This window comes from Taeniopygia guttata, chromosome 3, assembly GCF_048771995.1.
Source record: "Taeniopygia guttata chromosome 3, bTaeGut7.mat, whole genome shotgun sequence".
Lineage (NCBI taxonomy): Eukaryota > Metazoa > Chordata > Aves > Passeriformes > Estrildidae > Taeniopygia > Taeniopygia guttata.
In genome coordinates, this window is record NC_133027.1 from 34,349,297 (window position 1) to 34,376,758 (window position 27,462).

A 27,462-nucleotide genomic window follows, 5' to 3' on the forward strand; every position below is an offset into this window, starting at 1 on the left:
TGGGGTTAACATGCTTTTAAATTAATTCACCACCCTAAAATGATATTAAAGAATTATTTTTCAGGTTTGTATTTATTTATAAATTTTGTTATTAATTAAAAGCTCATTTTACAGGACTGTTTAAATACATTCCAATTTTTGTGTGAGGGTTATTTATTTATGGAACCTGTTTATTAGGCTATTTCAGTGTACTCTGAAAAATCTATTAATAAAGAATAAGGTTAGGTAAGCTATAAGTCTTAGATCAAAATATCCTTTAAGCAAGTGAAAAATAGTGATCTTATAAATGGTGATCTTATAAAATGAACTTATAAGAAGCAGGAAAGTAGAAAGAAAATAAGGAACATTACCAAATATCTTCATAATGTTAATACAGTTTTAGTTTATTAAAATAAGATTTGTTTTAAGTTAAAATTAATTGTGTCAGTGCAAGAGAAGGGAATCAAGATGGCTAATTCATGGTAGGCTAGATAAATAAAAGAGAGGGAAGGAAGTGTTTACCAAGTGTTTATGGTGTTACGGATGGACGTGGGTACAGGGCTTCTGCACCTTCACAATTGTGATGGTAAGGCTTCAGACAGCTGCACATTTACACAGGAACTTTATTTTCCTTTTTTTTTTTTGGCCATGATGTCTGTCAGTGGAGACAGTGCACCGGAGAATTCAATATAGGAACTGAGATTACAGCGCCTTCAGGAATGAGAAAAATTTACACAATGAAGAGTCCCTGTAGGGGAAGAATTAATCTTGGATTCTCTTTGTTTCCACTTTCTTGTATGAGAAATCTTGTATGGTGTGTCCTGCAATTGTGGCAGCTCTTTGGACATGATGTTGGCTTGTGTAGCCTCACTGATGCCACCAATATTGTAGCATCATTTGATGGCATTTCTTTTTTTACTTGCTTTAAATGAATGTTCCTAGTGGAGGGAAAAAAAGGAAAGCAGAGAGAGACAAAAATGTATTCACTGCTATATATATACACATACATGCATATGGACAGGATACAATTGGTGAGAGTGGTGCACTGGGTGACATGTGAAAAATGAAAGATGTGTCCTTTAAAGATTTGTAAAACATACCTCTCTTTAGTGTATTGCAAATACAGCCTTGGACAATGGTTTTTCCCTAATCATACCTTTCTGAAAAATGTTAGCTTTCCTTTTTATAGTTGAACTTACAGATACTGAAATTAGAAGTCCTTGTAGTAACAGCTTTCCCACTTATTAGTTTAGTCTGTTTGTTTGGTTAGTTTTTTCATGGTTATTTTGTTATATAATTTATTTCATAGCCACTGGTGTGCACCATGCACATTTTTTCCATCCAATTTGAAGTCTTGGCATTTTCATGCATGATGGATTCCTATAGAAACCTACTGTCTACCCAGTGTTCTAAAGGGAAGATTTAATAGTAGACCAAGATTTTTCTGCTGTACTCCCTTGGCAGAAAATTACTGCTGGCAAATATTGTAAATATGTCTTATACAGGATATTAGTAGTGGTATTTCATCTTCTTCCTACTCCTTCTTGTTTTTTATTTCATGACCTGAACAATTTTGTGTGCAACCATCTATTTGATGCATATATGGCATCTGAATTTACTGTGGCACAGAAATATTTCAGGACTAAAGTAACCTTTTGCACTCCCATAGGGAAGAAATGAAATCAAATGTTTTGGGTTTGTAGCAGGAACTGCAGTTCCTTGGAGACAAAGCAACTTATGTAAATGTGTCCTTACCTTGGGAAAGAAGAGTGTTAAGAATGGGCACTGCTGCTGGGGAGTGTGGACAAGAGGCAGTGTGCTTTTGTACAGGTGCTCCTGGACATCTGCCTGCCTTTGAGTAGGGACAGTTACTTGTCAGTGCCTGGAAAGAAAAAAAGGAAGAAACAAGATCTATATTTATTGTAAACTTTAAAAAATGCATGTAAGTATTGTTCACTCCCATATAAGCATGGGGGGTATGCATGTTTAAGTCACGTTGAATATGTCAGAACAAATTTTCCTTCAAGTGTTCAGAATGTTGTAAATTACAGAAACTGTTCTTAACTTTCATTTAGTTTCTCCTTTTCTTTCTCTGAGTTGTTGCATGTTCAAGTATACCTATAATGGATAGTTTTTGTTGTTACACCTAAAAAAAAGCCCATCTAAACAGCCTTGTGCTTAATTGTATCTGACTTGTTTATAAGTAAAATATTTCTGGAACAATATTTTTCACTTAGAGCTGGTTGTATTAAAGGAATTTTTTTTTTTTTTTTAATATAGGTAAAGACAGAGTTTTTAACACCCCTTTATGTGAACAAGGAATTGTTGGCTTTGGTATTGGAATTGCTGTTACAGGTGCTACAGCCATTGCAGAAATTCAATTCGCAGATTACATTTTTCCAGCATTTGATCAGGTTAGTACTAAGAAATTTGAGAGCAGTTAAAATAAATCTTACAACTGTTTAAATTACTCTTCTGTTAGCATTAGTACTTGGTTTGAATATATAATTTTTGCAAATATAACCACAACTGTATTACTAATATTTATGCATGCTTTAGGTAAACAGGCGTAAACTGCAAACAGTGCTAGTGCTGTATTCTAAACAGTAAATTGTACCATGGCCAATTTGAAGGCTTATTAAATAATGGAAATTAAAGATCTGGTTTGAGGCAAATGACTGTTTGTTTTAATTTTTGGTTTTGTGGCTGTTTTGGCTTCAGCAGCCATAAATTCAACAGCCTATGTCTTCTGATTACAGTCTCATTTCTACATACAGCTGCAGCTGGCCATGTGTCCACAGGACAAAGTACAGATCTAGACAGGGCTGACTGACAGTATAGAATGATGAAACAACTGGGTTATAAAGCTACCCCTGAGGCTTAGGCATCTAACTTGAGCACAATAAATTATTGGTTTATTTGCCTTGGAAAAAGATTTTCTTTGTGCTGACTTACAGTATTCCTTTGCTTCCAATTTCATCCTCTGAATCCCATGGAACAGATGATGTAGTTACATTGCATGTATTGAAGTGTCTTGATGCATAAATAGCGGTATTGGACTGAATGTTATTTTTATATATAAATCTTCCCAGATTGTAAATGAAGCAGCAAAATATCGTTACCGCTCTGGAGATCTATTCAATTGTGGAAGCCTCACCATTAGAGCACCATGGGGCTGTGTCGGTCATGGTGCACTATATCACTCTCAAAGCCCAGAAGCCTTTTTTGCTCACTGTCCAGGAATAAAGGTATAGTAACTCTTATTTTATGAAGATTTTTGTTTGTTTGTTTTGTAATGGACCTGACTAGCAATGACTCTGGGTGCAGACAGGGGAAGAAGAGTAGATGTCAATCCACAACAAAATATCTGAATATGTTAATTAAAAACTATCAGAAAACCTAAACTCTGTTAAATGTTTGAAAATTTATAGCCATTAATGAAGCAATCTTTGGTACACATCACTTTGTATTTGTCTGTTTTTTGAGCTACAAACACATATTTTACATAGTTTTGTGTACAGTATAGTAGAGAACCTAAAACTAACTAAGTACTTAGTACTAGTAGTACTACCTAGTAACTAGTACTTTCCTTTTAATTTATTTTTTAATTTCTGCATCTCTCAAGTGCATTATTGAATTAATTTATATGAAAGACAGAAGTGAGCAGCAGGCACAAACTGAAAGACCAGAGGTTCTTTCTGAACATGAGGAAGCACAGATTGCCCAGAGAGTTTGCAGAGTCTCCATTCTTGGAGGTACTCAGAATTTGTCTGCATATGGTTCCTGGCAGCTGAATCTGCATGGCTCTGCTTGGTCAAGGGCATTGGACCAGATGACCCTCTGGAGGTCCTTGCCAAACTCAACTGCTTGGTGATTCTCTGAGTGAGAACTTCGGGCAAGCTTTCTGCCTGAAATGGTGGCTTCCCTTGAAGTGAAGATGCTTAGTGCTTAGGTGGATAACTTTCTTAGAGAAAGCGAAGTGCAGGATCTAATAATCTCAGATCAAGAGAGCACTGTTTGTCAGGCTCTCTGTTTTTTCCTGACCTAATTTTTGTCTGTGAACTTGTACTTCTGGGTTAGCTGGCATCCAGCCCATTAAGCAATGACTCATGCCAGATTAATGTGGAAGATTTAAGCAGAACCAGTATTTGTAGTCTAAAGACATGTTCATTGTTTATGTGCTGTTTATACTGTTGTCTCTTAATGATTTTGGTGTCCTAAAGCTTCAGTTATTACTCATCTGCAGGGAGGCCATAGCCATTTCTCCTACTTGTTCTTCTCTTAAATAAAAAACCCTGTATTATTCACAGTTTATTTCATTATATTTGATGAATGAGATACATTCTTGTCTTTGAGTGCTCTTTATGGTATTTGAGGTCCTCTTCTGAGATTGAAAGTATTCCCTGATTACAGACGAAAGCAATCTACAAAGTCTTTTGCCAGGTTATTGAATCAAATGTTTTCTAGAGCTTGTTTAAAACTAAAGTAGTTTATTATTGTATTAAAGCAAAACATAGCTTAGATAAATAAAATACTGACTCCAGGTCCAGCTAATTTCTGCTGATCTTGTAGGTCAATGTCAAATTTTTGTATACTAAACCAGAGGATGAAGTTTAGTGGTCCACTCTGATGATTAATACACTTTCTGATTCATACCAACTACCTAGACTGATGGCTAGTCTTATCAACAAGTTAGGAAGTCAGAATTTTATTTAGTCACTCCGTGTAATATAATTTCTTTGTTCCCACCTCTGATCTTTGTGCCGGTTTTCCACTTTCTTTCATTTTTCCTTGGGTAAAATGCTAAAATAGGTTGCTACCACTGAGATCTGTCATCTCAGTCAAAGGTAAAGGCACATTAATTCTGTGGAACTGATGGAGCAATCTTCTAGTTTTTTGTGCACAGAGAAGTGTTTTAGTCTCTATCTTTTGAGTATTATTGCTTTTTGAAAACAATGTTATTCCTTTAATATTTTTTGCAAAGCTGTTTATTGGTACAGTTCATAATGTTTCAAGATTGCAGGTATTTGTGAATAATCCTGACCCCTAAAAATGAAATAAAGAAGTTAAAATGAACTGGTGTTTCAGATGCATTTTCAAATGTCCCATATCTAAGCACACTTTCTTCATATTACAGGAGGAAAGTCAATGTCTTACATGCTGAGAAGAGTAGGGTTTGATCTTTGGAATGAGTGGCTTTCAAAACAACCCTCTTATTAAACTTTGTGAAAGGCTTCTGGCTTTTTATTTTATGTTTTTCTTAAGTGGCAGGTAGAGTTTAGATTGCTCAAGCCAAGGGGGATTTGTATAACTTTGGTTATTTAGGGGAAGGATTGTGGTCATTGGTACTTGGGCAAAGCTTTTTGGGGTTTGAGAACACTACTGGGTGGTTTTATCTTCTGTCCACTGTTGTGAGGGTGTACATGGAAGACATTAATACTGATTCTCTGCATTCCATTGTACGAATATCTTCTCTTATGGTTAGAAGCTTTCTTTGTAATTTCCAGCCTAATTTTATTCTTGACAAGCTTGTATATTTAACTTATCTGTCCTTTACCATCCCATTTATATCCTAAAACACTTGTATTCTCTTTAGTCTTTTTGTTAGACTAAAGAAATCAAAGTATCAAAGAAATGTTGACAGTATCTGGAACTCTTTTGACATCTGTTTCATTCATTTTCTTTTCAAATGGTTGAAAGAATCATAAAGTACTCCAGTTGAGTTTCTAGCAGCAATTTTTGCAATAGCACTAACAGTTCCTTGGCTATGTTGTTACTTTTTTTAGGACTTAACTGCATAGTATGCTAGTCATCTTTTGAGCAGATAATAAATTCACATCTGAATTTCTACTCCTGAGTTCTAAATCTGTAACAAAAATTTAGTCCTTATACATGTGACTTTGGGTATGTATTTATCAGTTTGTTTTTGTGAACTGGGTCTTTTTAGTATAATCCTCTCTAGTGTAATGACTTCCAGCTTTGGAATAGTCTTCATCACCATGTTCTGACTTAACATCATGAATGAATAAGGTAAACAAAGTCTGTCCTAAAAATGATTCATTCCTAAGGAGCTGTACTGGTGACATCCATGGGTAATTTCCCATGTATCTGTTACCAAATGCTTTGGTGAAATATTAATAAACTGCTTCTCCCTTGTTTAGAAAAATCACTTCTCAAGTTAATTTAATGTAGTAGGAGACTTAGATTGTGTTTTCACTCTTTTATATTATTTTTATGTAAATAAATATTACTCTCAAAATATATTTTGAAGCCATGGCTGTAGTTAAAATGTTGGGGTTTTTTTTTTTTTTTTTTTTAAGTGCTTGAACTTATGTTTTCAGTGACTTCTAACTTAATAGCTATAAAAGGATTTGCTGATAGACTTCATGCTGCATGTTCTAGCTCTTTGAGGTCTCTGGGATGGAAATTACTTGGTTCTTCTGATTTGAGGGAATTTGGCTCTTGGGTTCTATTTTCATTTAAACTGCGATAATTTGGTAATTTTCTTTTCATAATTGAAATTCTCTTAGATCATCCAAAGTTAACTCTTCTATTGGCAAATGAATTATACTGTTTCCTTCCAAGTTTTTGGATTACATCTGGAGGCCTTAGTTTTTTGGTTTTTTTTTTTTTGCTTGATAATGATTTAAGGTATTTATTGGTTACTTATTTAAAAATTAACAAATTTCAAGCTTCCATCATAAGCAAAGAAAGTAATCTTTAAGTAACTATTTCATTTTGTAGCCTTCAAAACTTACTGGACTAAGTCTGAATACCTTTAAGGTCTGTTCTAATGAGTCTTTACCTAAGTAACTGAGGATCACTCAGCTGCATTTTTTTTGTTGTACATCTATGCTAATTTTACTAACTTTATGTATATGTGTATATTAATCTGACTGACATTCCTTTTTACCTCAAATGTTACTGTTAGGATGTTAGTTCTACCTTGTCTGAGCACAGTAGCTTAGTATTTAAATCACTGTATAGAGAGGAGCTATTAAAGCTTCATCAATGAACAAAATAAAATTCAAAATTTGGAGTGTGCTTTAATAATGAAGCACTGATGTCAATTCACTTTGTAAGAACAGCTCAATCTGTACGTAGATTTATTTAAAGCAAATGATTGCTTAGTTTTAAGTATTATTGAGGAAATTTCTAGCAGAATTGCTATTTTAACTACTTAACTATTTAAAAATATATTTACAGATTGTTATTCCAAGGAGTCCTCTGCAGGCCAAAGGATTGCTGCTGTCATGCATAGAGGACAAAAATCCATGTATATTCTTTGAACCTAAAATACTTTACAGAGCTGCAGGTAAAGATTTGCATGTTGTTTTTTCCAATAAAGCAACAGTGTTTGGGGTTTTTTGCACATGCATGTTAATAGTCACAGCTAAAACAATGCTTCAGTAGAAGTCTTGACTATTGTTTGGGCTCTAGCTATGTTGTGGGTTGGGTTTTTAGAGGAATTTTGAAAGCTGAATAAATTCTCAAAGTTTGACTGCAAACATAATTTATAGAATAATATATAAGAATATTTACCATCTGATTTATGCTCATTTAGCTTTGAAAGTGGAATGCTCTACAGCCTAAGATTAACAAAAGAAGTAGAAATAAGAGGTATTATTCTTTATCAAGTTCCTATATAAATTTGGCAGAATTTGAAATGCTTTCTTGTGGTAACTCTAAATACTAAAATAAGTTCCCAGATCAGTTTTATTTTTCCTAAAAAACTGAGCCCCACAATCGCCATTTTCGCAAAGTTAAAATTTCTTTGAAATGCTTAATTTCTAAGAATCTTCAAAATCTCCTCATTTAGCTTTCAACCTTATTTGAAAGGAAATGTGATTGCCATTACTTTGTTTTTAGTCATAGTGAACTTTCTGGTTCAGAGTAGTTTTAACAACTCTCAGTTATGCTAACGTATTGGAACAGTGGAAATTGATAATGATGGTGTTGTAATTTTTTCTAAAAATTAACTTGTTACTTCTTTGGACTAGAGAAACTTGACAGAACAGAAAATGGATGAAAAATTTTGTATGTGGAGACAGGCAGAGAAATAGGATGAGCGACTGATAAAATAGAACTGAAGCCCTGACCTACCAGTAGCATTTCCTTGTCCTGTGGCTTTATATGCAAACTATGTTTGATCCATCAGTCCAGTTTATAAGTTGACTCTGTCTTGGCTGAATTTGAGTTACAGACAAAATGTTTCTATTTTGCTTTGGACCTTTTAACATCAGTTTTCCATGAGTGCATCCATTTTGTCAGTAAATTTATCCTCTTCCTAGAGAGGCAGTAATAAGTGAAAAATTTAGAAAACAGACATCAAAACTACACAAAATAGTACTATAATTCAGGATCAAATAGGATATTTGGTAAAACTGCTTATTTGCTTTTATATTTTCAAAAAAGGCCCAGAAATCCCGTTAGCAATGTAAATTTAAAAGTGCAGCTGTTTTTAGTGTGGTGGGTGTGATGTATCCGTAGGGGTGTTGCATTCCTTAAGTTCAGTGGGTTTTGAGGGCTTACTAAAATTCAAATAAAAGGCCTCTGTCCATTCATTTAGAGGAAGTAGTTTGAAAAATTAACTTGAGTATGAGTAGGCCTTTATTTCTTCCCCTTCCCCCCAGTATTTACACGTCACAAGTATAGACTTTAGAGTTAATAAAATACTTGCTTTCATATTGGCATGAAAAGCTGCATATCAGTATCATATAGCTTTTGAGAATATAGGGAGGTTTTTGTGTTTGAGGAAGTGACTTGTAAAGCAACTGCTGAATCATTTATTGAACATAAATCAGGCTTGTGATGGATATCTTGAGTAAAGATGTGATGAAATAGTGTTTAATGTGATGTATGTGCTGGTCAGTAACCAGCTGCAGTGTTGCTGTTGTTGGTAATTTCTGAAAGACAGTGATTTCCTGCTGTGTTCTGATGGCTATTTTTCAGAGACTTTACCAATATTTTTTGTCTTATAATTTCCAAGAACATCAGTTTAGTGGTGTAAGCTGAAATTTATAGTACATTTGCATCAACAAATGTACTATATGTACATATGACAGAGAGGATTGTAACAGGTAACTTCTTTCATCTGCACAAATATTTTATTATTTCTACAATGTAAAGCAGGAATATTTTACTAATGGATTGGTTTTTATGTTCTGTTTATTTTTGCTGTAAACTTTCTCTGTGTTTTCATTAGTTTGTCATCTTTACTATCCTTTGTGGGTTGGGTCAGCTTGGACTGGAAGATGGCTGCTGTCTGAGAGTTTCTTCTATATAAAATTGATCTCTCTTAGAGTTCATTCTTATACTCCTGGCCACAGTCAGGGTTTTTAGTAATTCCACCATAGAAACCAGGTGGCCTGGTGAATTCAGAAATGGACCAGGGCCAACATGATTGATAAGATCAAGATGCAGCAGCAATGAGACACAAGCCTGGCTGGTAAACAAGAATAAGATAAATGGTGGAAAGAAGGGTTTTAAAAATGTGACTTTCTTGTGTTTCCTAGAGAAAATTTTTACAATACCCCGTGTGAGTGTGTTGATTCCAGCAGGAGAAAGAAAATCATACAGGTTCAGAAATTGACTTAGACAGTAAGCTTGAACTATGTCTGTATTTATTGTGTCTTTCCATTAGTGTCTCAAAACAGTACAAGGTCTTCTGAAGGCTGGGAACATGCAGGCTTTCCAAAACAAGAACACAAAATGGTATCCGTTCTCCTCTATTACTTAATTTAGCTTTTTTTTTTTTCTTTTTTCTTTTTTTCTTTTTTAGCATGGTATAATACTTCACCTAAGATTTGTGATCTCGTTGTTCCAGATAGAAATAATTTTCTTTATTTCTATGATGATGGCTCAGTAATTGAATAATGAAATTATATTGCCCCTTCCATAGCTATTTTTTTCTTTAGCTTCTTGTGAATAGACATATTTGTTCAGAGAGCTTTGTGACTGATGTTACAGTGGGTGTGTAGGGACTTAGTTGAAAAATTAAGGTATTGAGGATGTTAATGAGAAAGAAGGTTTTCTATCTGTAAAATTAATGTAGGCTTTTGAGTCTTGTCATTTTCCTCTAATGGACTTCTCTTTCTTCCTATGAGTCCTCTAAATATTTGTCCATGATATTTTGTTTAGAGTTGTTGATGTATTTGAAATTACAGCTGAAAAGAAACTGTAGGTGGGATAGTCTTTAAAAAACAGGGTATCTGTCCTTATTCAGGGGGCCTGAAGCTAATAATGCTTTGTTTAAACAAGCAAGCAAAAAAAAAACCAACCAAAAACCAACAAAAAAAACCTAACAAAAATAATGACAAAAATCCCACTCCCCCTCCATTCCAACCACCAAAAATTTTTAACCTTCTCTGAGTGTTCCTGGCAAGGTTTATTTCTTGTCTTAGTCACATTTGTCTTCAGGTATATGTCTGCATATTTTGTTTACAGCTTCTCCTTTATCTTTATCATCCCATCAGACAGTTTTACTGAAAGAAACACTCCCATATTCCCCATACCCTTATCAATAAATGGGACTGAGCAGTATTGATTCCTGTAACTGCAACCCTCAACCTTTTTGGTAAGGTTTGTGGCCCTTTGTGTTCTTCCCCATGCCTTTTCTCTCTTCCTGTTTTCCCCATTTATATTGTAAAGATCCTTGTCTAGACACCCTTGGCGGAGCAGATGCTGTCTTCTTTCACAAAACCATACAAGTGTTTATCAGAAATATTGTGTATGTTGATTTTCCTTCAATTATATTAGGAGGGAGCAAAGAAATGTAAAACTTTCTGAGTAAAAATATAGAGTTCAATCTGCAAGTACACGCAGAGAGTTGCTATTTAACTTACGAGATCATAATGTTATTGAAGGTGCCATAGTGACATCCCCCTAAATGTCAGAGATACTAAGAAAATATCTGAATTAAAAAGGAAAAGGGGGCTTTGATTTATAAAAAGTGTTAACAGTCTGTGCAGTGTCAAGAGAACATAATGGTTATGAATCAAAGGAGAAGATGAGTCACCTTGACATTATCAGGTTTAGGCATCTTGTGGAGAACCTACTCTGATGTTTTTTGACCTTTTCAGATTCATTTAATTGTACTATATATGACATTGGTGGTGTAGAAATAAATACAACTTGCATCAGTGGTTGTTATAGAGACAAGGCAGGTAGGATGAGAAAACATGTATTTTCTTTCTGCTGTTCAGACTGCTCCTTTAGAAAATGCAACAGATGTTGTAACCTCTTAAAATTGTCATGGTCCTTTTTAACTGTTAATTACAACTTTTTGTTAATTGCTGTATTTGAAATCTGTGTTTGAAACATTTGATTTCATGTACTTTATTTCTTTAGTAATAGATAAACAGACTGCTTTGTATGTAAACACTGTTATCCTGGATTAGATAATTATTATGAAAGAATATTAATAGAATAATTCCATATGCTATTTATCATCTCTATTAGTTGGGAAAGGGGTTTTTACAAAAGCAATCAAGAAAAATCCTTCCAAATTGTACTTTTCTATAAATTTTTGACAAGCTGAATTTTCTATTTTAAATTGTCAGGTATGATAGATGAGCTCATTTAATGGACATTTTGTTGCAAAATGGTTCAGCTATAGTAAGAAATTAGTTAATTTGTGTAATTGTATGTTATATTTCATTTTCCTAAGTGGATAAAACCATTGCACAGTGAAAAAGCTTTTATTTCTGTATCATGTACATCTTCCAGTTCTTCCTCTGGCTTATCCTGCTCCCTTCAAAACCTTCTCATGTCAGTATCCTGGGTTTTCACTCAAAAGTCCCATGGTTTCTTTTTAAGTTTCTTGTTCTCCAGGTCTCATGTAAGTGACCATTTCATGGCAAAAGCAGTCATGCAATGCCAATTACTGTAGTTGTGGGTTTAATTATCTTTCAGGATCTCTTTCTGTTGCTTGAGTGTTGTACAATGTGTGAAATCCATAGAAACCTGGTCTGCCACTAATGTGCAGTGAGCAACTGCTGGATGTGCATTTCTTTCCCTTTCTTTCCCAGTCCTATGTTTTTCTAGCCACTTGTTATTCAAAGAAATTATTACAGAGCAGGATGCTTGAACTAGGTGATCTCCAGAGGTTACTTCCTACCTCAGCCATTCTGTGATTCTGTGATATACGTGGTATTTATAGATCATTATCAACAAGAAAAAAGAAAATTGTCTGCCAGGATTGAACATTATTTGCAACTTCATTTTTTGAAGTCACATTTGGAACTTGTAAGCCAGGAAAAAACCTAGGTCATTCTACTTTTGTTGTATCTACCATAACAGTGAAGGAAAAATATTAACCACTTCACTATTGGTATCACTCAGGGCGATTCTTTATTGTTACTTCAAGAAGCAATTTTGTTCAGCAGGAACTCAAGAAGTATTTATGAGCTATGAAATAAGTAAAAAAGGCATTTTCTTTATAAATTGTTTCTGTGTATTTAGAAGATCTCTTTTTTTTTTTTTTTCCTACTTATCGCTAGAATATGTTTCAAGAAATATTATTTCAATTGCTGGTGCATAGACAAGTTCATCTTTAGATCAAAATCAGTATTTCTTCTAAAATATGATATATAGATGTCTTTAATCATAGTTTTAGTAATTAAACCAGTATATGCCATGTATAGTGCATTGGAGCACTGATTCAAAACTAGCACAACTGACCTAACATTTTTCCAGCTGAAAACTAGTAAATGAGTCTTGAATGGAGCTATGTTAAATGTCTTAGAAGAAGACGAAATGCCTAACTCTTGCCTTCTCTCTTGAATTGTGGTGTATTTTTGGTGACTAGGTAACATTTTTAAAGGAAAAAATATTTAGACTTATTTAAAACTGCTATAATCAGAAGTTCTTGCTGGCATTCCCTATGTAAGTTCTTGTCGGAATCTGTGAGTATTGGTGATTCCGAGATTGTAGAAAGTCTGTGTCTTTCTGCCCCGCTGCCAAAGAAGAAGCCATAGTTCATCTGTGCTGTTTTCAAGGTTGTTTATTCTTGCTTATCTATAACAAGTTCTGCTGCCCTGCCGCAGCTCTGTCCTGCAGGGCAGTGTGTGGGGCTCTGCCCCTCAGTGGGATGGTACAAACATTATATACCAGAAATTACGTGTACTATATTTACAATAATGTGCCAATATCTATCATCTACGTTGAACAGTGTGTCCCCAGCCTAAACCAATAGAAAAATGCCAACATCACCAAGAACATGGAGGTAAGGAAGAAGAAGGAGGAAGAACAGGATCAGGTCCACTTTCCTCCATCTTAGAACTCCTGACCCCCCTGTACAAAGTAAAACCCCCCTGTACAGGTGTTAAAACCCCCCTGTACAATACTAAAAAATTTTACCCTCTAATTTGTAACTACTTTTACTATACCATCTAACCCTCTGTGACTGCTTGTTCCACCTTCAAAGTTGGTAATTCATTCCATGGTTCAAACTCAAAATCACAGCTGTTCTCAGCTGCTTGCCAGGGTCTAAAATGCTTCTGACCAAGGCCTGGAACCTCCAAAAATGTCTGAGGGACATTTTGAGTTCCGACAGGTTCTGAAAACTTTTTGCCTCAATTTAAACATAATACTGCAGAGCACCATATTTGGAGCATCAGGAGGATGCTGGCACAGATGATCCTTCTTGTCTGAGTAATAAAGTATAATTTCAAGACTCTTCTGATGATTACTAGAATAATTAAGGATTCTGATAAATTAGTGGTTCCTTGAGATTTTTTATCAACTGTAGCAGTGTCCATTTCCAAATCTGATGCTGATATTTTGACTTGATGTACACCAGAACTTATTACTATCTTTTGCGTGTGTATATATGCATAATCTTGTTGTGGTATATAACATACATTAAACTCTACACTGAACATATGTGTAACAGTCTAATTAAAAAGAATTTGAATTGAACCTTTGAAATGAATGCTAATACTCAGTTATTTTGGTCTAATGCTAATAAAATCACACAATTGTTAGGGATAGAAGGGACGTCAGGAGATCATCCAGTCCAACCCCTCTGCCAAGGCAGAGTTACCTAGAGCAGGTGACACAGAAACACATTCAGGTGGGTTTTGAATTTCTCCAGAGAGGGACACCCCACAACCTACCTGGGCAGCCTGTTCAGTGCTCTGCCACCCTCAACATAAAGTTCTTCCTCATATTGAAGTGAAGCTTTTTCTGGTTTTGTTTATGGTCATTGCTCTTCATCCTGTCACTGGGCACCAGTAACATACTCAGAGTAATTTTAATCTATTACTTTAGATGGCTTTAAGAGTGAAGAAAAATTTTAATCATGTTTTTTATGGGATAATATTGACTAATAAAGGAATCTAATAATTATTCTCCCCTCTTTCTCTTTTTTCAGTGGAACAAGTTCCTGTAGAGCCCTACAACATTCCACTGTCTCAAGCTGAGGTGCTGCAGACGGGCAATGATGTGACAATGGTTGCTTGGGGCACTCAGGTCAGTAACTCTCTTATAAGCTATTTTGTCACCCAGCAAAGCTAGGAGAAAAAGTAATTACTACTACCTGTAAATATCCAGTCCTGACCCCCACAATCAAGGCATATAGCAGTAGCACGACATTACAACCATTTATTATTATTGCTCTTCCAACACACAGTTTAACACCAGCATTGCAAATGCTGCATTATCTGATTACTATAATTAACATTCTACTTTTTCTCCTAGCTGTTTATAAGATAATGCTTTGGAGATGATTACTTGGCTATGTTTCAGTAAGTTAGAGAAAGAGTAGTTACTGGGACTACTGAACTGTTTCTTGGCTTTTTAGCTAAGATCAGATGTAGTGCAGTGTAGTATTTCTGAATGTACTTAATGAATCCTGCTTCTTGCAGGATTGCATGGGACTGCTACATTAAAATACATTACTCTGATGTATTTGGGTATTAGCTTAGTTACAGTCCTAACAAAAAAATTCTAAAACTCATTCAAATTGATTACAAAAAAAAATAGTGAGGACTGATACTATTCACTGAAAGACACTTCTCTAGAAAGCAAATTTTGTTCTCAGTGATTCTTCAGTGAATTTAGTTTTTGGAGTAGTGCTAAAATACTGGGAATAATTAGGTACTAAATAAGAAGTATACACTAAATACTAAATGGTTATTATTGAATAGAAACATCTCTGCTCAACATGTAGGTAATATGTTAAATTACTGCTTGTATTCGATATGTATAATTTAGAGCAATTTGCATAATTTAGATTATTTGGTGATGATACATTGCTTTTTCAGGTACATGTGATCAAAGAGGTGGCAGCAATGGCTCAAGAAAAGCTTGGTGTGTCCTGTGAAGTTATTGATTTGAGAACCATCTTACCATGGGATACAGAGACTATTTGCAAGGTAAGGAAGTGATGCATATTAATTTAAAAACAGCCTAGGTTGTTTTAAAAAGACCGACATTTTTGCTTTGTTTTGTATATATTGTTCGGTATTTTTTGTTCTATATCATAAATGCAGAGTACATGCACATTACATGGAACAGACATTTGCTTTAGCATTGAAAGAGAATTATGTTTCAGGGCTCAAAATAATGTCAGAATACATGTTCTTTACTTTCAAGCAGAGGGTTAATCAGATTTAATCAGACTTCTGCCTGAAAATTGCTTTTCTACAATTTCTGAGTCTTTGTCTTTCTGACATCCTTGCTGTCTTTGGCAAAATTTTTATCTTTTTTTTCTTGCTGTTTAACGTCTTCATCTAGTTGTAGGTCTGCAGTATTGTGCCTTAGTGTTTATCTGTATTTTTAAAAATAAATGTTTTCATTTAAGGTATATGAATTCTTGGGTTGGGGAGAAAAATCAGCATTTACTCTTCTCAGACTACCCAGTTTGAAATTCCTGGGTATTCACAAAAGCACAAAGAAGTGCGTATTCACAAAAGCACAAAGACGTGCTTCTCTTCTTTGTGCAAGTCTTTGATGTCACTAACAGAACACTTACTGCTTCTGCTAGAGCTGAGTGTCTCCTTAATCTGGCAAATCTACAGTCCTGCAGGACCATGGCTAACAACTCATTGGGTCCTAATTCAGCCTGGGTTTACTTGCTTATTTTATGCTCCTGAAAAAATTACTCAGATGATTGAGAGATGTCTGCAGCTTTCTTAAGTCAGACCTACTAACTCTAGTGTACTGAGTTAACCACAGGGATGAGAACAGCCATGGGCTTGGAAAAAGTTGTGTGATTCCATCAAGTACTTCATCTGCCTGCAGTTTCTAATTTAAGGCAATATGGTGTTGTATTCAGCTAACTGAGATTGTAGAGATGTTTAAATAGGGCAGGTCAGCCATATACCGGACTCTATATACTTGGAATATCTCAATTGTGTAGACAAGTGTTTTGTCATTCTGTGTTTGCTTAGTAAGGGCCTTGCTTCTGGTCAGGTAACATATAAACACATTAAGTATGATAGAGGGAAAGATGGACCACTGGTCTGCTACTCTATGGCAAAGCTTGTATTTCTCCTCAGTTTTATTTATCTGAGGGACTGCCAGTGGGATGGGATGGAATAGATTATGGGAGGAAAGATCTATGTTGTGCATTTGCTATTGGCTGCGTTCTGCTGTCTGGTTGTGGATATGTTACGAATTGTGTATTTAAATGTGTAGCTATGATTTGTCTCATATAAATTTGATCTTCTTGGTTGAAGTATTTTAATTTTTTTTGTTTGAAGTGTATTTCTTGTTACTTGGATGTACTTTCTAGTTCTAGCCGTAAAAAATGAAATGTGTTGAGTTACTGTCATCAGTATGAAGTGAAATTTTGGCCATAATAAATCCTTTACAAATTATTTTTCCTTCTTTGAAGATTTGAGCTGTAATTATTTGACAATAAAGTATCTCTTTGAAAGAGCAGTTAAGTCTGTTTTGCTGGGTTGGATCTGCACTGAAATGCCATGAGGAAAAAATGTAGCTGTGCATAGGAAGTGCAGAGCTTTAGTTGTACAATATTTTGCAAATATCTTTTTTAAATTTGGATATTCCATGAAGATTTTTAGCTCATGTGCTGTCCTGAGCATCTTTTGATAAATAAAAATATCATATAATGGTTTGGGCCCAAAAGGATTTTAAAAGATCATGTAGTTTCAACTCTCCTGCCATAGACAGGGATATCTTCTATTAGATTAGGTTGCTCAGAGTTCCATCCAGGCTGGCCTTGAACACTTTCAGGGCTGGGGAATCCACAACTTCTCTGGACTGCTTGTTCAGTGCCTCACTGCCCTTGCAATGAAGTTTTTTTTTTTTTTTTTTTCCTAATATCTAATCTAATATCTAATAACCCTTCTCTCAGTCTGAAGCTCTTCCCCCTTGTTCTGCCACTACATGCTCTTGTAGAAAGTCTCTGTCCATCTTTATTGTAGGCTTCTTTCAGGTACAGGAAGGCTGCAATTAGGTCACCCCAAAACCTTCTCTTTTCCAGACTGAACAATCCCAATTCTTAGTGTTTCCTTGTAGGAGGGGTTCTCCATCTCTCTAAAAGATGGAATAGATGGACCTGTTGCTTTAAATCTGCTAATAAGTTTATTATTAAGAATTAAGAGAATAATTAAAAAAAAAAAATTATAGTGGCTGTTGGCTAGGCAGTTCAGCTGTTTGATATAATAAATACCAAACAGTAAATGTTTTTAGTTAGCACTGCTGTTATGTTAGTTTGGCTGTATGCTGGCTGATCTGATGGGAGAAATGTTAAATTCTCTTCTTTAGATCTTGTCTGTTTTGCTCAGCTGAAAATAATTAGTGGTTTGCATTTGTGCATTAGTTGGTTGCATTATGTAACACTGAAACTTTTTAAATTCAATTTGCATCTTGGATAGCTTTTAAGGTAATTGCTAGTGTAAACAGATGGATGGAACTACAGCTCTAGCTGCTTGCTCTAGTTCCAGCCCAAGAGGAACTGCTTGTGGCAGCTGTTGCAGTTGACAGTGGCTTACGCCCTCAGCCTGGGTAACGTGACTTGTTATTCCCGTCCTGAGATGCCAGTGTCAAGGTCCAAAAGATCAGTAGAAAAATTGGCCATTCCAGAGAAAGTCCTCAGCTGTCCATTGGTCTGCTTATGTTCTCTCTGTGGGCTCTTAAATGATAGTGGAATTGCTTTTACTCCAGTCCAACCCATAAAAAAATTATCAGCTGCTACAGGTCTGACTATTTGCCTGTGACTTACTTGTGTCAGCACTCATAAACATTAGGCCAGGTTTTTGTTTTTCCTTGTCACACATGTGTTTGAAATGCATCCATTGTCTCTGTGTCCTGTTGGATGCAGATGATGGTGCACATAATATACTGTAATCTTATTGCTCTTCTGCTGGTGCTGGAATGCATGGTCCATGGCTGATGGGAGACTGCATGGTGGTGAAGACCAGGACTTTGGGTTTTGCTGTAAAAGCACATCCCTCAGTTTCACTGCTGGGAATGGTGTCCTTTGTGATCAGTAAAGGCTGTCATTTTATTCTAAGCTGGAAATACCTGCAACTTTAATTTGACAGCTGTGGTGTAGGCGTGGAGAGGGATGGGCTGAAATTGTTAGTGCTTTGGAGATGAGCAGTAATATGCAAATTTTCACTGGAAATCTAACTCCTTGGTTTGCTTTCTGTACCTTTTTTGATACAGAAAATTATGTAATGAAAATTCATATTTTCTAGAACTATGAGAAGCTGTGCTTCACAACTGCCAGCAGAGGCCTCTTCTAGTCAAGTGTCTGCTTTTAGCACTGCTCCTATGAGCACGTTTGTGAATAAATATCTCTGAGAGAAACATGAATGAATACAGTGAGCATAAATAAAAATTGCTGTTTTAATGTTGCTGATATTTTCTTTGCATTTTTAATACTTTGAGATTTTTCTCAGTTTTGAAATAGGTTAGCATTTGTCATCTGCATGAGGAGATGAGGTTGCACCTGCCTGGAGCAGACTACCATGGACTTTGAATGGATCCCACCAGTGATAGAAACTTTTATTGTTACAATTCCTGGAACGGGTCAACATGCACACAGGGGCTACATTTTTCTTTTGTTGCTCTTCAGATGTCTAAGAAGGAGAAATGAAGGTTGACTTAGTTTCAGGAGCTCATAGAGCTATTCTAGAGACAAGATATTTCCACAAGTGCATCAGCAGTCTTATTTCTTCATGAGATGAATTGGCCTCTGGAATTGTCATGGTTTAAAGGTTTGGTCTAAAAAAAAAAAAAAGGGAGACTGTAATTTTACTAGAGTAAAGTTAGGTGAGGCAAATTGAACTCTAATTTTGTAGCTGACAAATGATAACTGCTGCTGACATAAAGGACATAAGTAGCTTAAAAAAAAACCTGACATTTTTACTAGGATAAAAGCAAAGAATCCGTGTTTTATATATGTTTCTGTACATTAAAATGCATGCTGATCTGTAATCTTTCTAAGATCTTTTGCAAGAAAAATGGGGTAGATAGTACAGATTGTACATGCACAGACTCCCAGTATATTGCTTCTGAATGAGACAGGAAGCAAAAGCAAACGTGCTTTTTCCTTGCAGGATTGAAAGTAAACCCAACATCAACTCCCAATATGTAGCTGTATAAATCAGCTTAAAAGGTTTTGTTGTTATGTGTCAGAAAAGTGACACAAGCTTGTTTAAGGAGTATATGCTACCTTAGCTTCTTCCTTAGGAAGTGTAACAGCAAAGGCTTGTCTATGTATACATTTTCAAAGCACAATGTCATTGTGGTCAGTGAGAAATTTGTTAGGTCTCTTGTTTACTTTGACAATCTTCACTGATTCTGACTAAAGCTTTTGTTTTATTCATTAGGACTGGAGTATAAGTCGTACAGCAGTTGTAACTCAGAGAGATGAACTAACTGTCCATAGCATTGTTGTTTTTTTTTTTTATTTTTTTTTATTTTTTTGAGGGAGAGAATGCTTTCCCTGTGCTGATTCTAACATTAACATCCTACATCTGTGTATTTCATTCATGTATAAGTGGGCTGGGATCAGCAGTGATTTGTTTTCCATTATACCTTCACCTGTAAACACGAATGCATGAAATGATTGTGTTTCTCAACATACCCTGCTGATAAAGAAGCCTCTGCCTTGAATGCCCTGCTGACTCCCCAGCTGTTGCATGTGCATGCAGACATCTGCATTTAGTGCAGCCACAGCAAAGATGTCAGTATCTAATCCAGACAGATGACACTTTTCCACTACTTGATTGATTTGCTGTGTTATTATTGAAAGACTAAGCTGCCGTGAAGGACACTGCTCAGAAAACTGAAATATGAGTGATATATGAAATATCTATGAAAGTGGCTATTTATAAGCCACAAAACTGCTTAAAAAAACCTCTTTCTCCCTTTCAGAAATGACACTTTAAAACAGAAATTTTATTTCCTTCACTATACTTAACAGATTTGCTTGGATACTTTGAATAGATTAGGCTGTGTGGACTTTCCTGTGTATGAACTGCTGGGTGATGTGGTATCGACTAAAAAGCCCATGGCACACTTCCCAGTGCTTCATTGGTCACATTCAGGGTAATAGTCTGTAGTTGTTGTGGCTTTTATACTGAAAAATGTGTGTTACTGGAATTAGGAAATCTAGCTCAGGATTAAGCACTCTTAAAGGACTGGGCAAGTTACTGTAGTTTTTTCACTCTGAATTAAGGCAAGAATGTTAATTTAAACGTTGAACCAGTTGGTATCAATCTGCCGTTTTAATGCAAATGCACATTTTTATACTTTTGAATTGTTTAGAAGGCAAGTATTCGCCATGTACAGTGATACCTAATTAGTCATCTTAACTGTCTCTGAATGGTTGCTACCTTCATGCAAAGAAATGTTGAGAATAGAATTAGCTTCTTAGGACACTATACTACAGTCAAGTGAAAAAGGCATGTGTGTAGTTCTGGGTACTCCATGGTACTTTGCTCCTCTTCAGGAAGGATTCTGCAGACCCCTCATGGAGGTCAGCAAAAATGCTTGTCAGGCTGCAAATACATCTGCTACTCATTGGAAAGAGCAAATGTGAGCAAAAGAAATACAGAGTTCCACAGAAGAACCAGTGGGTAATACAGATTGGGCAAACTCTGTGCCTGTTTTCCATCTAGGCTCTTGACAGGAGCCTTTGTTTCCAGCATGTGTTGAAGCATTATCCTTAATGCACAAGTGGCATTTTTGTCAGATGTCATCAGTGACTAATTTTCAGTAGTACATCTTTCATGTCCTATACTTACTAGGCAGCATGTCCTAGCAGACCTATAGATCTACCAGCTTGTTCCATTCCTTTAACTTTACTTCATCTATTTGGACTGTGAATAAAAGGAAAATCAAGATCAGCAACCCTGATGTGGATTTTTTATGCATTAACTACACTCACCAGGCATTGAACTGTACAATTGTAGCACAGGTATCCTGGGATCAGATTTATGTTTCTTGGCTATCTGTTCTTGATCTTTTGCCATTTTACATGTTGCTCCATGGATTTCTTATTGAATGGATCTTGTACCTATAAAATATGATTAAAGTTGTACTGCTTGCATGATGACAGTTAATTTTGTCACTGTTTCCATAAGAAACTTGTGTCTTTTGGTCTTGTAGTTTCTAGAGTAGCTAGAGCATGCAGTGGACTTTTGCTTGGCTTCCAGAAGTAGAACGCTGGAACCATACTTGGAAGCAGATACTTTAAAATTATGAGAATATTTACATAACCATTTTGAAACTAATTATTGATATCTTTGTTCTTCTGTGTTTTAAGAAAGCTTTGAAGTCTTTTTTTTTTTTTGTTCCTATGCATCTTGTTTTTTCAGGGAAGTACCTTAGTGCCAAGGTGCTGTCTATTTATAATTCTGTTTTTTCCTTTCTTCCTCTCAATATAATAGTTCTCAGTCTTTTTGCCTATATATTGTCAAGTGATACTTGAGAAAGACTCTGATTAGTAAAAACCATAGGTAGAGAAAAGGCATTTGTGTTAACATAAAGTATAGTGCTGATGATACTGTCCATCAGTTCTTCATCAGACCTTTTCCCTTTTGCTCACATTATGTATTAAAACCTTCAGATTTAAAGGCACTTATGCAAATAAATGGATAGTGGTGCACAGTCTATGGTTAGAAACTATTTTATGGCTCCAGTATGTGCATTTATTTTTTTTCCTTGCAATTGGTGCTGATTGAATTCTAATGGAAGTTGGGATGACGTTCCATGATGGTAATCATATGAGTCATTCTTCCATAGATATAATTATTGCTTCCCTACAGTATTGCCTTTCTTTAAATGTCTGTAGCTATTTATCTGGCCATTATCACTTAGTTGAGCCAGCTGCTCTTTTAAACTACTTTTTTTTAAGATTCACATGCTGTAGATTATTTGTATTTGTGCTTTATTAACCTTTACCCCATGAAAATGTAGTTGTGTTTCTGCAATAATTTTGTACTTCTAAAGATAATGTTGAAATTCATTATGCCAAGATTTAATCTGGTTTTTACTGAATTATGGTCTAACAATATGCATTTATTAATAGCACAGTGCATTGTATGTAGCCTCTTGTAAGTATTTTTATGTTCACAGTGAAGGCAATCTGAAATGCTTGTAATAAAAGCATGGACTACAGAGTTTTCCAAAGGTAAGTATTGTTGGAATGTTTTTTATAGGAAGGCTTTGTTTTTCTTTAAGATGTATATACTCAGGTATTTTCCAAAGGTCTTAGAACTATACCTAGTATTACACTTAGTTTTTGTTATGCTGCTACCTCCTCTGATACTGCTACTGTGGGACTGGACAAATAATTTCCTATCCCTCTCATCTTTGTTTTGTGTTCAGGAGCCTATACTTGAAGATTGCTTTCATTTTCTGTCTGCCACACAACAGTGTTCAGCACAATCAATTTGTGATTGGGTTTCTTCTAAATAAACTCAATCTATTCTAGAATAACTTTTTCTGTCAAGCTATTATGGACCACTCCTAAAATCCCCCAAGTCTCTTGAAATTCTTTTAGGCTGTTTGACTCTGCTCCTTGCAACTAATGGTGGGCTGAACTAATGCATGAAATCCTGAATATCTGATTACCTTTTTGACTCCTTATGATAGAACAGTTACTTTCTTGTTATATGTATTATATCTTCTTGTTACCCAACTTTTGATAGCTCTAAGATACATTAAGACTTTTACCATTCTGAAATGTTTGAAATTCTGGTTATATGTTAATGAGTCCTCTACTACTGTTTTATCATATGAAGGTTGAACTAATCTTAAAACCTTTCAATTTGCTTACTTTTTCTATGTATGTAATTTGCACTGTCCTGAAATTTATGATATTTCACTTAATAATATGATAGAATAGGACAGAATTTGCTTGGGCTTCGTGGATATTTCACTTTTGCATGTGGATATAGAAAACCAAAAAATTGCTGTTTTGTAATGTCACAGAAAATGTCCTAGAATGCGATGCATGTATTTAATTTTTGCATGGTTATATAGTGGTTTAACATGGAAAAAAAAAAGGTCTGCATTTTTTTCCTCTCCAGAAACAAATCAGACTAATTTCATTTTCTTAGCTTTTTGTTTGCAAAATATGCTTTTGATATGTAAAGCTGTTTCTGCAGAAATAGTTTCATTTGATGTGCAGTTTTGAGAATCCTAAACTTCGTATGTTTCAAAGTTCTTGAGGACTTTAAGGTAAAAGGAAATTATAAAACAAAATAATTATATCTTTCTGTGGTGCTACATTTTAGCAGTGTACTTTAGCAACTTTCCTCCCTTTTCTGTGATTTCTGTTCAATTGCTATATAGAACTAACCCTACAGAACTGAGAAGCTACCTTCTGTGCAGCGTATTCTTTTTCAGATAACACACGACAGAATTTCAAGGGACAGATCTTAACTTATACTCTTAGTCTCTTGTGCTTGAAATTTTGCTCCCAGCTAAATTACATATAGATTTTTTGTGTTTGTATGTTGGATAAAGCAAGTGATTAGTGGTGCTGTGACATCATGTGGCTTCATCTCTTGGAAGATGCTCATCTAATTTACCTTTAATATCAGCCCTTTAAGATCTCTGGAGATCTTTGTGCCTGTTTTTGCCTGGCATCGAGCATATTCTGTTTTCTGTGCTTAAAAAGAAAAAAGCTTTGCTATTATTCAACTTCATTCTTCTAGGCACAAAGGAGAAAAACCAAAGGAAAAGAAGTATCTGATTAGAGAGGTTGTCTTTGTCTTTTCCAGACACAAAGAGCAGGAGGAATGACTGTTGCAACATTTGCTACTGCTTTTGTTGCTCTCTTCAGGTACCCTTTTGGTGCACAGAGATGTGTTACAATAATTTCTAGCCTTTGTACTTGAAGTACAAGCTAGTTAAAATGAGGAGCCAATTGAAAGGAAGTACTTCGAGCTGTGGCACGCATGCATCATTACTTTGAGAAGAATGGAAAAAAATCAGGCCTTAAAAAAATTGGTAGGAAATGCAGGATGGACCAGTGACATCTGGGAAAAAGCAGGAGATTCCATCGGCAGTGCTAGAATGTTGTCATATGCTTGATTCATGTCCTATTCTTCTGCCAGTGACTTGACTAAGAACTACCCATCTGTGTAGTTCTGGAAGTGGTGTGATTTTACTTATCATAATGAGCATAATGATTCTCACTACAGTGCTAAATCTGCTGAGAAATTGGGTATTCTCTGCTTTTTGTGAATACTAGTACAAAATAAATTTCCTGAACTGTCTTGACACTGTTACTTACTTTTCTACTTGTGTGATTATTCTGCAAATGCTTTTGCCACTAACCAACCTAGTAGCTTGTGAGCTGGTGTTATATAGTTATATTGCCAATTGATGTCATTTAAAAAAAGAAAGAGTTTATTAATAAAATTATAAAAAGTCTTTTGGGGGAACTATTTCAGACTGACTTTTCATCTCATTGATGAGAGAATATGAAGAATAACATATAAGAAAAGTCATAAATTAAATTAATAAAGTACTGGAAGTTCTTAATATGAAGCAATTTAAAATAACCATGTTAAACATAAGAATAATCGTCAGTATTTTTTCAAATAGTGTGGTGTGAGAGGAATTACTCATTCAGCCTACTGAGGAAGCTGTCAGCATAATGAATGATTACTATGATATAAGTTTAAGATTATGCAATTAATATGTTTTTTCCATTTGATTCAAATGTGAGGTATTTATTAGCTTGCCTAAGCAGTATTCTGTTTAAACTGTAGTTGCATTACTTGGATCAGCAGTGAAGTGTGCTGTAAGATGGAGCTGTGCTTTGGTTTGTGTCTTGTAGCTCAAGACTTGCAAAAGTTTACAAAGAATGCTAATCAAACTTTCCAGACGAGAAAAGAGGAAGGGGTAATTTAATACTACTTGGTTACTGTATAATGCTTGTGCTATAAATGAACATTCTGATTTCTCTGTCCAGCTGAAAACACCCATATTGCCAGTTTTAATACATTCCTTGCTATGCACATGGCAAAACTGTAAAATCACTCTTTTGGCATGTGGTCAACACGTTACCAATAAGTACTAATGTATACGTACTAATGTATACTATATTATCACATCTGGCACTTGTGCATTTACTGACATGCTACCTAAACTTTGAAACTTACAACAGTGCTGTGTTTGGAAGGTTACAGATTTCTTAAGGAAGAAGGACATACATGGCTTTGCTGCAAAATGGGAATCAGTTTTGAGTTTCAAGAGCAAGTGGCATCTATTTTTCATTTGCCATAAAACTGGTATGTTACTTAAGTATTAAAGGAAAAAGTTGATTTATTAAAACTTTTTCAAGTGTTTTAAAACATTTGTCATAAAAATTTCAAATTTTAAATTAAATTTAGAAGACGTGTGTTTTCTTTTTGCTTTTTCTCAGAGGGAAAAGGGTATTGAGGCAAAAAAACCAAATTTGTGTTATTAAGCTCAGCAGTGGGACCTAGTTTTTCATGTGTTAGTATGGAACTATTTGCAGTATGATGGGAACAATTGTTGCACTTTAACAAGCCCATGGAAACAATTAATTTCTGATTACCAGCTATGATGTTTTGCTGACATTAGAGAACTGTCTTGATACTGTCATTTTTTTGGCTAAGAGCTCAGTGATGTTTTAAATAATAGATTGGCAAGGGGAAGATGTGATTTTTAGATTTGGAAACACTGTCAGCAGTTTGTGGTAATACAGTTTTATTTTCCAGTGAAAGAAAATAAACCTTTCAGAGTAATCTGTCTACATAGTAACTTGTAAATTGTCTTTTCTACTGGACAATCAAAATACATTTGAAGTAGTTAATGTATATGTTACTGGGTATGTATATGTCTAGACTTCCAGTATCATCTTGATTGACATCTAAGTATCATCAAGATTGATGTATCTATGTTGAAATTAAACCTGAAAGATCTTGGCTGTTATATCTAATTGCATAAATGCAATATTGAAGTGTTTCAAAATGTAGAGATTTTCTAGGGCAATTACTTGGGGTAGTTGAAAAGCTAATATATGGACCCTTTCTTGTTTCAGAAATTACTTAGTAACACAGTGGGATGTGCTTAATAGCAAACATAAATTTAGCTATATTTTTTTTTCTCTGTGACTTCAGTAGTTCTCAAATATTTAGTATAAGTGTAACTTTTTTGCTCAAGTCATCAGTGTTAATTTTCTGACCTGTATCACACTAGAATAAAATACCTTTTTTTTCCCCCTCAATATTGGGAAAAAGTCAAAATAAAGGTGGATAGAAGACTCACATTCCCCCTCTCTCCTGTATTAATTTAGTATTTATTTCATTATCACCTAAAGTAATATCAAAACTGACACAATTGAGTAGCTGATGATTCAGCAAAGTACAGAGGAAATTGCTGATGTGATGAAGTTTTGAGCTTTCACCATCTGTGTTCTAAAGAAATAAAGTATTTTTTGTCACTACAGAAACGCTGATATTTAAATATATAAGAAACTGAGCAATCTAAAATTACGTAATGTAGGGGCTCAATGGTTTAATAAGTACACATCATTAGAAACGTGGAAGTATAAAGGGAGAAACTTTGATTTGCATTAGTCAAATGCCTTACAGATCCTTTAAGATATTTGTGAAATTACTCTTTTTTTTTTTTTTTAATGCTGTGAATTTTGAATTCATCTTTCATTATTCAAGTATTGCCTGAGAAAAATACATTAATTATTTAGGTCCTCCAGTAACTTTTAAAGTTTTAGTTCTTTTGTCTCATTTTCTTCAAGGCATTACAATACAGTCCCTTAGCCTCCTTTTCCAGTTTTCTGAATTTAGCATGCTAACTGTTAAACTTTTGCTTAACCAATTCCCCTTTAAGGAAAAGAAGTGACCACAAAGAGTAAGCAACATTCTTTCTCTAAAATGATTACATTCCACTCAAGAAAGTTTTACCTGAAAACTCTAGAAACTGTAATAAACTTGTTTCTGAAAAGCTTTTTGCAAACACACCTCTAAAGAATATCAGAGAACACAGAATTTTTTATGG

The 27,462-nt window shown here is 35.0% G+C and overlaps 1 protein-coding gene across 1 annotated transcript in view; it reads left to right on the forward strand.

The window, feature by feature from the left end:
- BCKDHB (branched chain keto acid dehydrogenase E1 subunit beta) overlaps positions 1-27,462 on the forward strand; it is a 109,556-nt gene that overhangs the window by 20,461 nt on the left and 61,633 nt on the right. The window contains exons 4-8 of the mRNA XM_030267500.4: positions 2,260-2,393; positions 3,072-3,227; positions 7,186-7,294; positions 14,354-14,451; positions 15,246-15,356. Coding sequence (XP_030123360.3) covers positions 2,260-2,393; positions 3,072-3,227; positions 7,186-7,294; positions 14,354-14,451; positions 15,246-15,356 — 608 coding nt within the window. The remainder of the gene's footprint in view (positions 1-2,259; positions 2,394-3,071; positions 3,228-7,185; positions 7,295-14,353; positions 14,452-15,245; positions 15,357-27,462) is intronic.